The sequence below is a fragment of the Electrophorus electricus genome, chromosome 25 (genome assembly GCF_041902795.1).
Source record: "Electrophorus electricus isolate QZ-2024a chromosome 25, ASM4190279v1, whole genome shotgun sequence".
NCBI lineage: Eukaryota > Metazoa > Chordata > Actinopteri > Gymnotiformes > Gymnotidae > Electrophorus > Electrophorus electricus.
The window spans coordinates 12,818,394-12,830,658 of NC_137521.1; the positions used below are offsets into that span (position 1 = coordinate 12,818,394).

The following is a 12,265-nucleotide window of genomic DNA, read 5'->3' on the forward strand; positions in this document are numbered from 1 at the left end:
GTCTGAGCCGCAGTGACGGTCTCATGTCTGCCTGCCGGTCTACGTTTATGCTCAGGAAGGGCCTAGAGGAGCAGCCAGTAGCAGTGCAACCTGAACCCCGCCTGGTCACCTGACCTGACTCACCTTGAGCATGTATTTCATGTAAACATTAGACTGAAGACAAGACTCGCCCAGAGGGGGGGGTCCATTCTACACACCTTCCAGAACCTCGTCAGCCAAGTTACAGAGGGCACTGAACATGACTGATTCGGAGGGTACAGGGCAGAGGGTAGACAGAGCAAGTGTGCACTCACCCGACAGCTTCAGCATTGTGACTGCTGACAGAATACAAGCTCCAAACCAAACTTTGAGTGTCCTGGTTACACAGAGAACTGGTCACCTGTAGCCACGACAACTGGCTCATAAGGTATGATGTACTGAAAGACAGATGAATGTGAAATTTAGAAGTGGGTACTGTTGGGAAGGTTACCTATCAAGTTTATTTCATTACAGAATACACGCCCTTTAATCTATGATGTTACAAATGACATTTCTCGAAGAGCGTTGTTTTTTAAAGAACCTTCGATCACTTCAGCGTTGTCCAAGACAACCTCCCTCAGATGTTTGAGCCGATTGACTGGGGGATTTGGAGGCCAGATCAACACCTTGAAGTCTGTGTCATGTTCCTGAAAGCGTTCCTGAACCATTTCTATAGCACTACTCTGCTGACGGGCCACTGCCGTGAGATATCGCCACTGCTATGAGGGGATGTAACAATGTTTAAGTAGTTGGTCCGTCTACGTGACCCAAGCTCTCCCAGCACAACATCGGCCAGAACATCTTCCTCAGTGCGTCCTGGCGCCCCAGTTAAATGACACACATGCAGCCGGCCAGATGATCTCACAGTAAATGTGCTTCAGCAGACCAGGCATCTTCTGCCTTCGCTTCACAGTCCAGTTCTGATACTCGTGTGCTCAGTATAGGTGCCTCTGGTGGTGGACAGGGATCAACACGAACAGTCTGACTGGTCTGTGACGACACAGCCCCATACACGGCAAGCTGTGATCCACTGTATGCTCCGACACCTCTCAGTGATTCACTGCGTACCCCGACACCTCTCTATCATTGCGCGCGTGAACTTTTTCTCCAGTGTGTGCTATAGTCGCTCATCAGACCACACAGGCCTTCACTAGTCACTCCTCACACACCACCCTGTTGATGGTTCACTGGTTGTTCTCGCTGGGATCATGTTTGGTAGTTACTAACCACTGCACGCTGGGAACACCCCACAGGACCTGAGATGCTCTGTCACAGGCATCTAGCCATCACATCAAGGACTGCCTGTACACTTAAACATCATCATAAATAATATAGTTGCCACTGTAACAGGATAATCAGTGTTATCCACTTCACCTGTCAGTGGTCTTAGTGTTGTGGCTGATCGGTGTATCTGCAGATGTGCTCTCTCTGTGTGTGTGTGTGTGTGTGTGTGTGTGTGTGTGTGTGTGTGTGTGTGTGTGTGTGTGTGTGTGTGTGTTGAAGATGAATGATCTTCAAAGCCGGTGAAAGCACTGTCACTAAGTGGCAATTTCAGCTGTCACAGTGAGTCAAGATGGTGAACGCTGCCTAGGAATCACGGAGAGGTAAACGCACAGTCTGCGATAACCAACACGGTTTACTGCACGGTGGCGGAGACCCAAGTTGTACCCAGAACGGCATTCAGCCACATTTGACTGGAGTTGATCAACTTAAGGTGGAATAACATGAGTAGGAGGTGAGGACTCATTTCTGTAATGCAACACGATGATGCTCAAAATGACGAATGGCTTTGTGTGCTGAATATATAACATAATATGCAGATGTATCAGATTTAGCATACAAGTCAATGATTGTCTTCTGCTGTCACTACAATGTTCCGAGCTCAGGCTTTTACTGAAGTAGGGAAGGTGATGAGAATAGTCAGGTCCAAAGAACAGTCAAAACAGCAAATATTGCAGTCAGAGAAGACCATCGAGTCCAAAGAGCAAAATCCATAAACCTGAAACAGTCTGCAGGCGGGGAAGGCAATCCGCAGGACAGTTAGAGAGTATATACCGACGTTTGTCATTAAAGGTCCTGGTCATCCCACTTACTTCCTCCCATACACGTATGTCGGTGTCAGGCGACATACAGATCGCTGCGCGTTCAGCGTTTACCTGGTCCGACTCGCCACACGCGAGTGAAAACCCTGAACTGTGCAGTGCTGGTGCTAGTGGCAGAGACCTGGTCTGCAGAGAAGCTACATTTATTCTGATTCATTACAAATTTACAGAACAACTGAATTGGCCCTAGAGAAGTTACAGAAACAGTACCGTCCATTGCATTCAATAGATTTTGAACAAAACAAGAGTAATGCCTTTAGACGTCGGAGTCTGAGCTGGATGGTGCTAGATCTCCTCATAACTACATTTACTGTGTCAAACGCTCCCCTTAGCCCTGAGTAGACCCTCAGGGTCAGAGAGTTTGGAGAGGAGGTCTTAACTACAGAGCTCACCAGCAGCTGTGGCCCCGTACACCCTAGCTAACTTCTGGCACTGGAGAACCAGATGAGGTTTCACTCTTTCTGTTCAAAGCCTGGCAGAGAACGTGTTAAAGGTTTATTATTGGAGTGAGTCAAACTAGTCAGCAGGTTATCGCAACCGTAACTCGCAGAAACCATAAACCTCCCTCTACTTTTGAAGCATTTAGCTTTTTAAAAACAGCTGAAGGCTAAGAAAATTCCACTCTCTTGAAAGGTTGGCCTGTGAGAAGTGAGAACCGTGCCATTTAAACACGTCTGGATTTGGTAGCAGTGCTCAGTTGATGCTTTTCAGGATTCTTTATGTTACACAAGCGAATACTGTTGGTCAAATTCAATTATCCGCTCACTTCTGAGAGAAACATTCACAAGGTTTTTTTTCCTATGAACATGTAAATTTATTCCAGATACGATTTGTGACGATACACAAAGGCAGTTAGTTATCGCACAAGATTTATTTATTTGGAGATCATTGTGATGTTAGTGACACTTTATGCTGCTCTGATCATGTGACCTGATACACAACTAAAACAGTTTTGTAGATACCAGGTGTCATGTCCTGCTGACATCTGAGTTACACAATAAAACAGAGGCACAGAAAGCCACTAATGAATTGTAATTGTAATTTTTATACAAAAAAAAACAAAACTGAATGCAGTGGTCACAAATCAAGGCTGTGATGTCATCCAGGTGATGAGAACAATATATGGTAAATTTAATAAAAATTCAACATTGTGTTTTTTATACTAGAGACTGAACAGATGAATTCAAACCTTAGTAACACGCAAATAAGTGTACCAGCTAGTCACTGACATTATCCCAGCATGCCCTGGGGCTCACTATTACAGTGAACACAGTCTGTCCATATCTGAATTCCTGTTCGGAGGAATGGTGATAAATGTCTTAAAAGCAATTTGAATTCGTGTGTTACCACATCGAGCTACAGACACCTGAGGGTTTCCTCTGCAACCGTCACAAATACGACACGACTCCAAAAAGTATTTGGACATTCCAGCACGTTCCCGGTGGAAAGAACAGCCGACATGAGACGTGAACATGGATTGCTAACGTTCCCGTTAACATGAAAAAAAGCCCCTGAAGCTTGGGATAGCAGATTCTCAGTTAAAACTTCCTGAATTCAGTTTAAAATACAGTGATGCTGTGTCCAATATTGGTGTCAAACATGTTTCCAGATCCTCGCACACATCTAAGCGCAGCTGCAAAGTTCTGGCCACCTTCTCTTTGGCTTATGTCATCTTCTGCAGAACCTTCCGCACCGCCCCGGGGCAGTACCCCTCTGGCCCCCTGCCACCCTGGGAACAAGGACAGAAACGCAGTCCGGGAAATGGGATACGATCAGGAAGGGCTAAAGTCAGAGAGAATTTCACAGCTCACGCTTGGCAGTAAGGAGTGCTGTTGAACTTTGACCCGATTTCCCGGCTATGCCACTTGGCACGCGATGCCTTCGGAGGTGCAGAGCGCAAACCTCAATCCATCCAGCAACCGCCGTTTACACGTCTGCTTCACGTGCTACGGCAGCTTTACTCATGAGCCGGGTCCTGCTATGACGTGAACTCACCTTATACGTCACCTTTCCGCTCTGAATGACGTAGAGCCGTTCAGGCTTGGCTCCGTACTTCTGACTCGCAACGTCCGTCATTTGGTCCACCACAACGGGGCAGAGCGGCTCTTCGCTGAGCAGAATCCGCGCCGCCGACAGTCTCTCCTGCAGGCTCCGGTGCACGCGGATGTCCACGTTGTTGTGAAAAGCCCAGCGGTCTACGGCAGTATGCAGCTCACGTGACCACTGTGCACGCTCCAATGCGGGAGAACTGGTCTATTTTCACATTATCACAACACTCAAAGGTATTACCGGTCCGTGCACGATGCGGTCGTCCCGGCCCTACCTGTAGCGTGCGCTTCAGCAATATAGACGACGAGGAAATCGGCCACGTCTCTGAAGTCCCGCACGAGCTGTCTGAACTCGTCAAGCTTATACAGAAACGGGGGTCAGGTGCAACTTCCAAAACTGAGGACAAGCGGGCGGGTACCTGTAAAAAGAATGACATGCGAGGCTGTAAAGGTGGTGCTGCGCTGCTGCGTGGTTCACTGCGGCGCTGCTGCGGGCGGTTGCGCACCTCTGAGGAACTGATGCACGCTGCTCGTGCGCCCACCCATGGTGACGAGCGCGCAGTCCGGGGCTCCGTAGCCCTCGAACGCCTCTTCCCCTAGACCGCACCACAGGTCCTCGAGCACGGTCTTTAAAAACGTGAGCGTGACGAACGAGGGTCCCCAGTCCTCGTACCTGAACCTGGGGTTCTGCGTCATCGATGAGCGCGCACCCATACTGGTAATAATTTTCTTGGTCAAACTCGGCGACGCCACGGACAAAAGTTTCAGCAGGGACGACAGCGCGAGCGCGAGGCATGCCCTAGCCAGGGTCGACACGTAAACGTTTACCCGTCGTATCGCGTAGCCTATGGTCGTCCCCATCGTGCGCGCGGGGTGTCGGTATTTGCACCGGGGTGTCACTCCGGCCGTGGCGTATGTCCTGGACAACGCTGCTACCGCAGAGTACTGCGCAAGCGCACACACCGATCGAACCGATCGAATGATATGATTAAACAATTCAAGTATTATAATTAGTGCGATTTGAATAAACTGCAAGTGGCATTATAAATCAGCCAAAGACTAACAGTACATTTAGAAAACAGTTTCGACAGCCTAAATATAAGCCCTAACTTCGCTTGCACTGCTTCATAATTGACACTTGGGGGCAGCAGAGTATAAAAACAGTTCAACTTGTACTGGTCGTTACTGGTCTAGTCATGGTGTGCAACATTATCACGTCGATGGGCTTGCGGTAATTACATAATAATGGCCTTGTGCAGATGCGTCGTTCGTGGCCTGAATGCTTCGTGAGCACCAATGTTAGCGTCAGCGTTTCTTTAAAGGACCAAATACCGTTGTTAGATTTGGTCAAGTTTATGCAAATTGCCATGGTACGCTTTTGCTGTAATAATACTGGCATTTAGCGTGAAGCGCAGGGGAGAAGACTGCTACTCGGGTCATGCAACAGAGCCATGCAAGCGACAAGTGCGTGTATCGTGTCTCAGCCTGAGTCATGTGACCCGTTTTTTCTGTACCTGTCCGGTCCCCTTGCGCGTGTTAGTTATTTATGTCTTGAGAACATGTACGTAATGTCCTTCTTTTCTCTTTTGCTCGTTTTGAAATTAGCGCCGGAAACGTTAGACATCCTACTAACTAATGCATTTTCTCTTGATACGCACGTGTGACAAAACAAACGGGCTATTGAAGCCTGTGTTCATGAAGAAAGTTTTTTTTTTTTGGGGGGGGGGAGGGTTATGTAATTATACTCGATTCATCCCCGGATTGTTTTCCCAACAAATTGTTTTAATTTCAGGACGCGGAGGTAATTCACTTGCCCGTTTCAGGGCGTGCCCTGATTCGGTCCACGCGGACGCCTCCTGTGTGTTGGAGATTGGTGCCTTGCACTTTAGCGCTTCCACTTAAATGGTTGTTCGACCTGCCAGTCAGCGGAAACACGCACGTTTCGCTTTTACGGAATTGATGCTGCAGAAGAGTCCTAAGATTGCGGGCGACGCGAGAGAGGATGCGCTCGGTAACCAGGCGCTCCCCGGCATGTAGGACGCACACGGCGCTGCTAGAAAAGCATTTCAAACGTCCCCTCGGTGCTTTGATTTTAAATAGGTATGTTTACACATCTGATCACAGCGTACGGCATTATGCTATTTTGGCCTACTCTTTCACAGTAGCTTCCACCAGATGTTCTGTTTGTTTGCTGTGTCGTCTCGCCGCATCTCCATCCCTGGAGACAAACGGTCCTCTGAGGCGTACGAGCTCCGTGCACTGCGGGGAGAATCATGCTGGTTATGTCATCCGCAGGTAAAAGACGACAGCGCGAGTATGTACTGAAGAGTCGGACATGCACACGGGCGAATCAGAGATTCATATCCAGAAGTCCGCTGCTTTCTTTGGAATGGTCAGTCACTATCACGCCCCAGCCTTCGGAGACCTCACAGAACTGACACGCTCCACGCTCGGCAGGCGCACGGACTTATGTTGTAAACGCGTCGCGGGTGACGGCTCCTTAGCCCAGCAGCCCTGCCGAAGTCCGAACCCCAGCTCGAGCCACATGCACGGGCTTAGTCCCAAGCGACTGGTCGTTCCAGCGGAACGCTATGGAACCCAGGAGAAAGCTCTCGCGTCGTGCTTCTCCGTGGCTACCGGACAAGGTATGTGAGGTTTTTGTGCACGGAGTCAAAACGGGAGCCAATGCAGTAAGCTATTAATGTTCACATTTTCACGCGTTGGGTGGAATTGTTGTTTGCGGGAGACAAATCTTCGGATAGCCACTAACATTTCAAAACTTAATATATCCAGTAAACTTTTAAAACAAATCATTTGAGTCTGCTGCCAAAAGCCTTAAACATGAATCACTTTTCATTTAAGCAATAGCCCCCGTTCTGCTGACAGCTCAGAGCATTGCAGGACATAAGTGCTAATTTAACGCAGCGGGTTTCTGTGCTGCAGCGGCCAAAGGCTCCACGTTCTGGAAACGCCTGACGTGTTCACCACTGGACACTTGCCAGAACGCTTCTGACCTTTAGTTTTGGTGATCGCCAAAACGTTAAACGTTACTGAGTTAAAATCATTTGGCGTTGACCGGGTCATTCTGACTGGAACGTAATGCAATTCAAGGTGTCATTTAATTGCGTGCATATGCCGCTTTTTAAAAAACAAATTTGTAAAGCGGTGACGCAATCTAATTTGCACCCCAGTTAATGCTTTTATGCGTCGTTAAATATAGCAAATGCAACTGTTTAGTATAATTTTAATACGGCGATTTACATAGTAATTCTAACCTTTTGACTTGTCGTTATCGTGTGCGTTTGTGCGACTTCAGCGCGTGACTTTCACAGTCCTAGTCATCGTACAGCTTGATGGGCAGTGCACGCGGCCTGTTAAACCGAATAATGGATCCTGGATCTGCGAGTCTTAGGTTTTAGCGCAAAGACACTTTCACTTACGTTTGTGGTGTAAGATTTTTAATGTACATGTATACTATAGGCTTTATCTTATAAGTTTAAAAACATAAACTGAAATGTTATGCAAACATAATTTATTCCGAAAATTAACCACCAGTAAAATAACCCCCTTATTCTAAGACTTAATCTTATCTGTTCTTTCATTTTACTCATAACGTTGAGTCATAAATGTTTGCACACAGGCAGATTCTTAATAAATTATATTTTCCATGGTATTTTTAAGATATAGTATACATATATGTGAACAGGAAGACTGTGTACTGTGTGTGTATCTGTTCTATGTATAGCCCTTATTTGTTATTTACTTGTTTTTTAGTTTCTCAAACTTTGTGTTGCTGTGCCATCTTACTGAATCTTACTGTGCCGAGAATTTGACTCCTGGCTCTCTGCGTTTGTGTGTATGCCTGTGTGAGTGCATGTGTGTGAGACACTTTTGTAGCTGTGTAGACTCTGTTAGTAGCAGCAGATCCTTGTTTCTGCCACCAGTCGCAGACCGTCCGGTCTGTCAGAAGTGGATGTCTTGTTTGGATGATAGTGATGTGTTTCTTCAGTGGTGACGGTGGAGATAATCAACCTTCTTTCCATACTGATCATTATACTACTCTGACTTTTATATTAGCAGTTGTCCTCTTGCACAAGGAGACTCACAGTGTTTGGTTATGACTTTTTCTTGCCAAACTGGAACCACATGTTTCTGAGTGTGTATCGGCATTTATGAGGTCCAAACCCACATCTGAAGTTTTGCCTGCCTCCCAACCAAAATGAATCATTTCATTGTCTTTCAGATCCATTTGAAATATATAGCGATGCTGGAAACCAGCAGGGAGAATACCTGGGGTGGAGGTGGTTTGGGATATACGGATTTGAAAAGTGGAGAAAGGTAGTGTGGAGAAACAGGGATGTTTTATCTCCACCTCAGAACAGGAGCCGGAGTTCCCATCTCTTGGAATGACTAAATGTTTAACTTCAGCACTCGTGAATACGTCTGTGCTGTTCTGTGTGTACTGGTGGGGTGAACTGCAGAGTAAAGGCAAACTAGTCAGGTGGTAGTCAGGTCACTTTACACTCCAAGTCAGGTAGTACACTTTAATGGAGCTGTGAATACAATGCAGGGTTACAGTAAGACCTGGGTGCTACAGTCTGATCATTGCATAATGTGCAGGATGCTTAGGGAGGATCTGTTATGTTTTATACAAATCTCTCTCTCTCTCTCATTCACTCTCTCTCTCTCTCTCCGTCCTTTTTCTCATTCACTCTGTATGTGTGTCTCTCTCTTTCTCACTCTCTTTATTTAGTTATGAGATCAGCATAGAGGTTTTAGAATACTTACAACAAATGGACTGAAACATTTTAAAAAGAATTTAAGACTTGAAGCATTTCAGAAGATTTCATTCATGCCACATTAGCACACAGACTACTGTGGCCACCTGGAGACTGTGGTTTCATGCAGATGAGATGTTGTTGTTGTATTTTGTGGCGTCGTTCTGGGAAAAGGGTTAAAAGCTACTGACATGTTCTGGAGCAGGAGAACATAACTGTTAACGTGATGGTAGTGGAATAGTGGAACAGTCATCATCACATGTCCTAGTAAACATTCATTCTGTGAGTGCAGGTCATCTGTGTGGGTAATGCTGCCTTAACTCAACAAACATCTTCAGTTCTACTCCTGAAGACTCTGGGGTGAGGCTCATCTAGACGGAGTGTGGGGTGGGGGTGGTGTTGGGGGTTAATGCCACTCTCTTCAGTCCCGCGGCTGCCTGTCTCACTGCACGTTCAGTTTCATCTCCTCCTGCTCACATGCAGATCTCTGCATCTACACCCGCACTGTCCTGCCCGTACCCCGAGGTCCTGTGACACCCGCACTGTCCTGCCCGTACCCCGAGGTCCTGTGACACCCGCACTGTCCTGCCCATACCCCGAGGTCCTGTGATGCTGGTCTCCTCTCCGTTCTAATTGGTCCCTGCTGCAGGCAGATCCTTCAGTGTCACGCCCCCAAACTATGGAGCACATTACCACAATCTCTCCATCTCTGCTCCTTCCGCTCCACCTTTAAAGCTGAACTTGGAACCTTTTTATCAACATTTTCATCACCCTCTTCCACTTTTTAAAATGTTTTTGTTGTCAAGTGACCTTGAAAATGATGAAGGTGCTATTTAAATTAAACTACTACTGCTACTTATTATTATTATTATTATTATTATTATAACAACAACAATAATAATAATAATAAACAACATGTCTATTTTTTGTATGGTAATTTCACTGAGAAATAGTAAATCTTTTTTTAATTTTTTTAATTTATTTTCAGTTGTTGGCATCTGAGTCCAGGCACTCTCATTATGATCTGGTTCATATTTGGAAGATCAAATATGTATCAGAAAAATACTCCCATTAACGATCACCTAGTTTTCCTCTGTATTTTTTAATCAGTGATATCGGCATTATCAATAGGACACATTAATCCCATCATGTTTCCACAGGTCTGTCCTAACTGGACTCCAGAAATATTTAGGAATGTGTTCATTTCAATCTTTCCTCTGAATGTAACGGTTCGTGTCTTCTCTGACGCTTGGGCGCTGAGTGAAGAGCCACACAGCTACTTTGGTCGGATTCTCCTTCGCTGACTGGTTCCGGAGTTCTCTCAGACACGGGAATGTGTGAAACGAGTCTAACCCCCTCTGTCCCATCTCATAGTTGAACTCATCACCCCCCGTCATAAGGGATTCGGTGGTGAACACTTACATATTACATTTACTTGACCGTTAAGTTCAGGTTTATGTCTCCCACCTAAAGTTTGTTGTGGGGGTGGGTGGGGTGAGTGGAGCGTATGTACCTGCACACACACGGCACAGTTTTAGTGTGAAATGTGTTATATCCATGTCGTAGTTCCCTGCTTCTAATAGAGTTTGTGGATTGTGCAATCAGGAGCTGTTAGAAAGCCGTCCCTCAGGAGCATTAAAAATCACTTATTCTCTGCTCTGTTCCCCTCTCTCTCCCTCTCTCTCTCTCTCTCTCTCTCTCTCTCTCTCTCTCTCTCTCCCTCTCTCCTTCTTTTTGACTGTTACCCACTCTTTTCGAGTGACTCCGCTGACTTGGATAATGGCTTGTGCAGGGACTCTGATGTTCGCAGTGTGTTGCGCTGATTCATAGGTGCCGTCTCTGTAGCTGCATTCGCACTCACCATCTGTGTTGTGATGAGAAGCCCTTGGTGACGGAACAACCTTTGGCCTTACACGGGCAGCACCATTCCAACCGGACCGGTTCGAGGGGCTTTTCCTTGCCTGTTGATTCATCGTAACTTGTTAGAAGGTTTATAGAGTCCTCTGATTCATCGGGGTGATTGCAGACAACAAAGGCATGTGGAAAGTCTGAAAATAAAGGAAATCAATGAGTTGAAAGTCTTTTGAAGTCTAAGAGAGAGCATGAGGAAGAACAGACAAACTGCTCATGGTGGGAAAGAAAGTGGTAAATCCTCTGAGAGGGTCAGATGAGTGTTGGTCAGTTTGTTGTTGTTTTTTTTTTTTACATAGAAACCATTGCCCCTGTGAGCAATATCAGAGCAAAGCCTTTGTCAGGAGAGTTCACCAGATCGCTCAGGGAGAGCACAAAGCACATGCCTCTCCACCCCTAATCAGTGATGTCGGAAGACAAAGTCTTATTTTTTGGTGACTGCAGTGTGTTTTTGTTTGTACTTATTAAATGCGATGGACTTCCTCGGACATCTGTCATCCGAGGGCCGTCGGGCCTGCCAGCACGACCTCCACTACAATCCCCCGGCCAATCGTTGGGCTGAAAAATGGGATCTGGTTTGAATAAGTGTTGAAATATCTCTGGAGGAAGTGTACTTGAACCCTGGGGTGATTAGCAGGAAAAACAGGGCTGCCTCTATTGGCTCGTCATAAAATGTATTTTTAGTTTGAACGTTGTCTTGAGAATCACTCATAAAGTTTCACCCACACTCTCCTATCCCCCCCCTACCCGCCAAGACTTCCATCTTTAGCTGTTTGATAAGGAGCTCGGAGCCCTGCTACAGGTGGAATGGACCTGCTCTGCGTCTGTGTCTGCCTGCGCTGAGATGAAGGGACGCTCTGTCTCTGGCCATGTCAGCAGTGCATGCCACATCTAACCGCACATCCACGACACCCCTGTGACCCATGCACGTTCCGACGGGCGGGACTGGCCCTCCAACTCACCCGGGTGCTCGTGCTTACGAGTGGGAGGGCTTTCCTTTGTCTGCATCTCGGCGGTGACACTTGCTGTTTTTGGCCTCGTGCTGCTCTTTTGCCTCATTAAAGAAATATCCGCTCCGAGACAGAGACCACGCCGGCCGGCGGTCCGGCATTGTGGGCTGCGGGCTGGCCTCCCCCTGGGTGGGGAGGGGTGTGCGTGCGCCGGGCGTCCGGTGGCATAGGGCCTCCGGGGTGAGCGTGTTGACTCAGTGCTAAAGGTGACGGCTGGTGTTCAGGGGCTGCAACAGATCTGCTGTTTTTCCTTCTCTTTCCCATAATGAAACACAAACACTGGTCGTCCCCTGGTGCCAGGCGCCCTGCAACGACTTTTATTAGTATCAACTATTATTCTTTTATACAGAGAAATGCCACAGAGATTACATTACAGGAAATCCAAGCGGCTGCACCGG

The 12,265-nt window shown here is 47.0% G+C and overlaps 2 protein-coding genes across 5 annotated transcripts in view; one reads left to right on the forward strand and one right to left on the reverse strand.

The window, feature by feature from the left end:
* Positions 1 to 2,972: 2,972 nt before the first annotated feature.
* dio1 (iodothyronine deiodinase 1) lies at positions 2,973 to 5,109 on the reverse strand. 2 transcript variants are annotated; one of them, XM_027025246.3, is made up of 4 exons: positions 4,675 to 5,108; positions 4,444 to 4,587; positions 4,116 to 4,315; positions 2,973 to 3,849 (listed from the first exon to the last, which is right to left on the reverse strand). In XM_027025246.3, exons 1-4 carry the CDS (start codon positions 5,027 to 5,029, stop codon positions 3,784 to 3,786), a joined length of 765 nt encoding a protein of 254 aa, XP_026881047.3. In that variant the 5' UTR covers positions 5,030 to 5,108; the 3' UTR covers positions 2,973 to 3,783. The 2 variants fall into 2 exon arrangements, with proteins under 2 accessions (XP_026881047.3, XP_081563460.1); XM_081707334.1 differs by having other exon boundaries at positions 2,973 to 4,315; positions 4,675 to 5,109.
* Positions 5,110 to 5,919: 810 nt separating this feature from the next.
* glis1b (GLIS family zinc finger 1b) overlaps positions 5,920 to 12,265 on the forward strand; it is a 75,460-nt gene continuing 69,114 nt past the window's right edge. For 2 of the 3 annotated variants that reach the window (XM_081707527.1, XM_081707528.1), the window contains exons 1-2: positions 5,920 to 6,268; positions 6,464 to 6,813. In XM_081707527.1, the coding sequence (XP_081563653.1) occupies positions 6,504 to 6,813 (310 nt within the window). In that variant the 5' untranslated portion in view covers positions 5,920 to 6,268; positions 6,464 to 6,503. The remainder of the gene's footprint in view (positions 6,269 to 6,463; positions 6,814 to 12,265) is intronic. The other variant, XM_081707526.1, reaches the window with a different exon arrangement.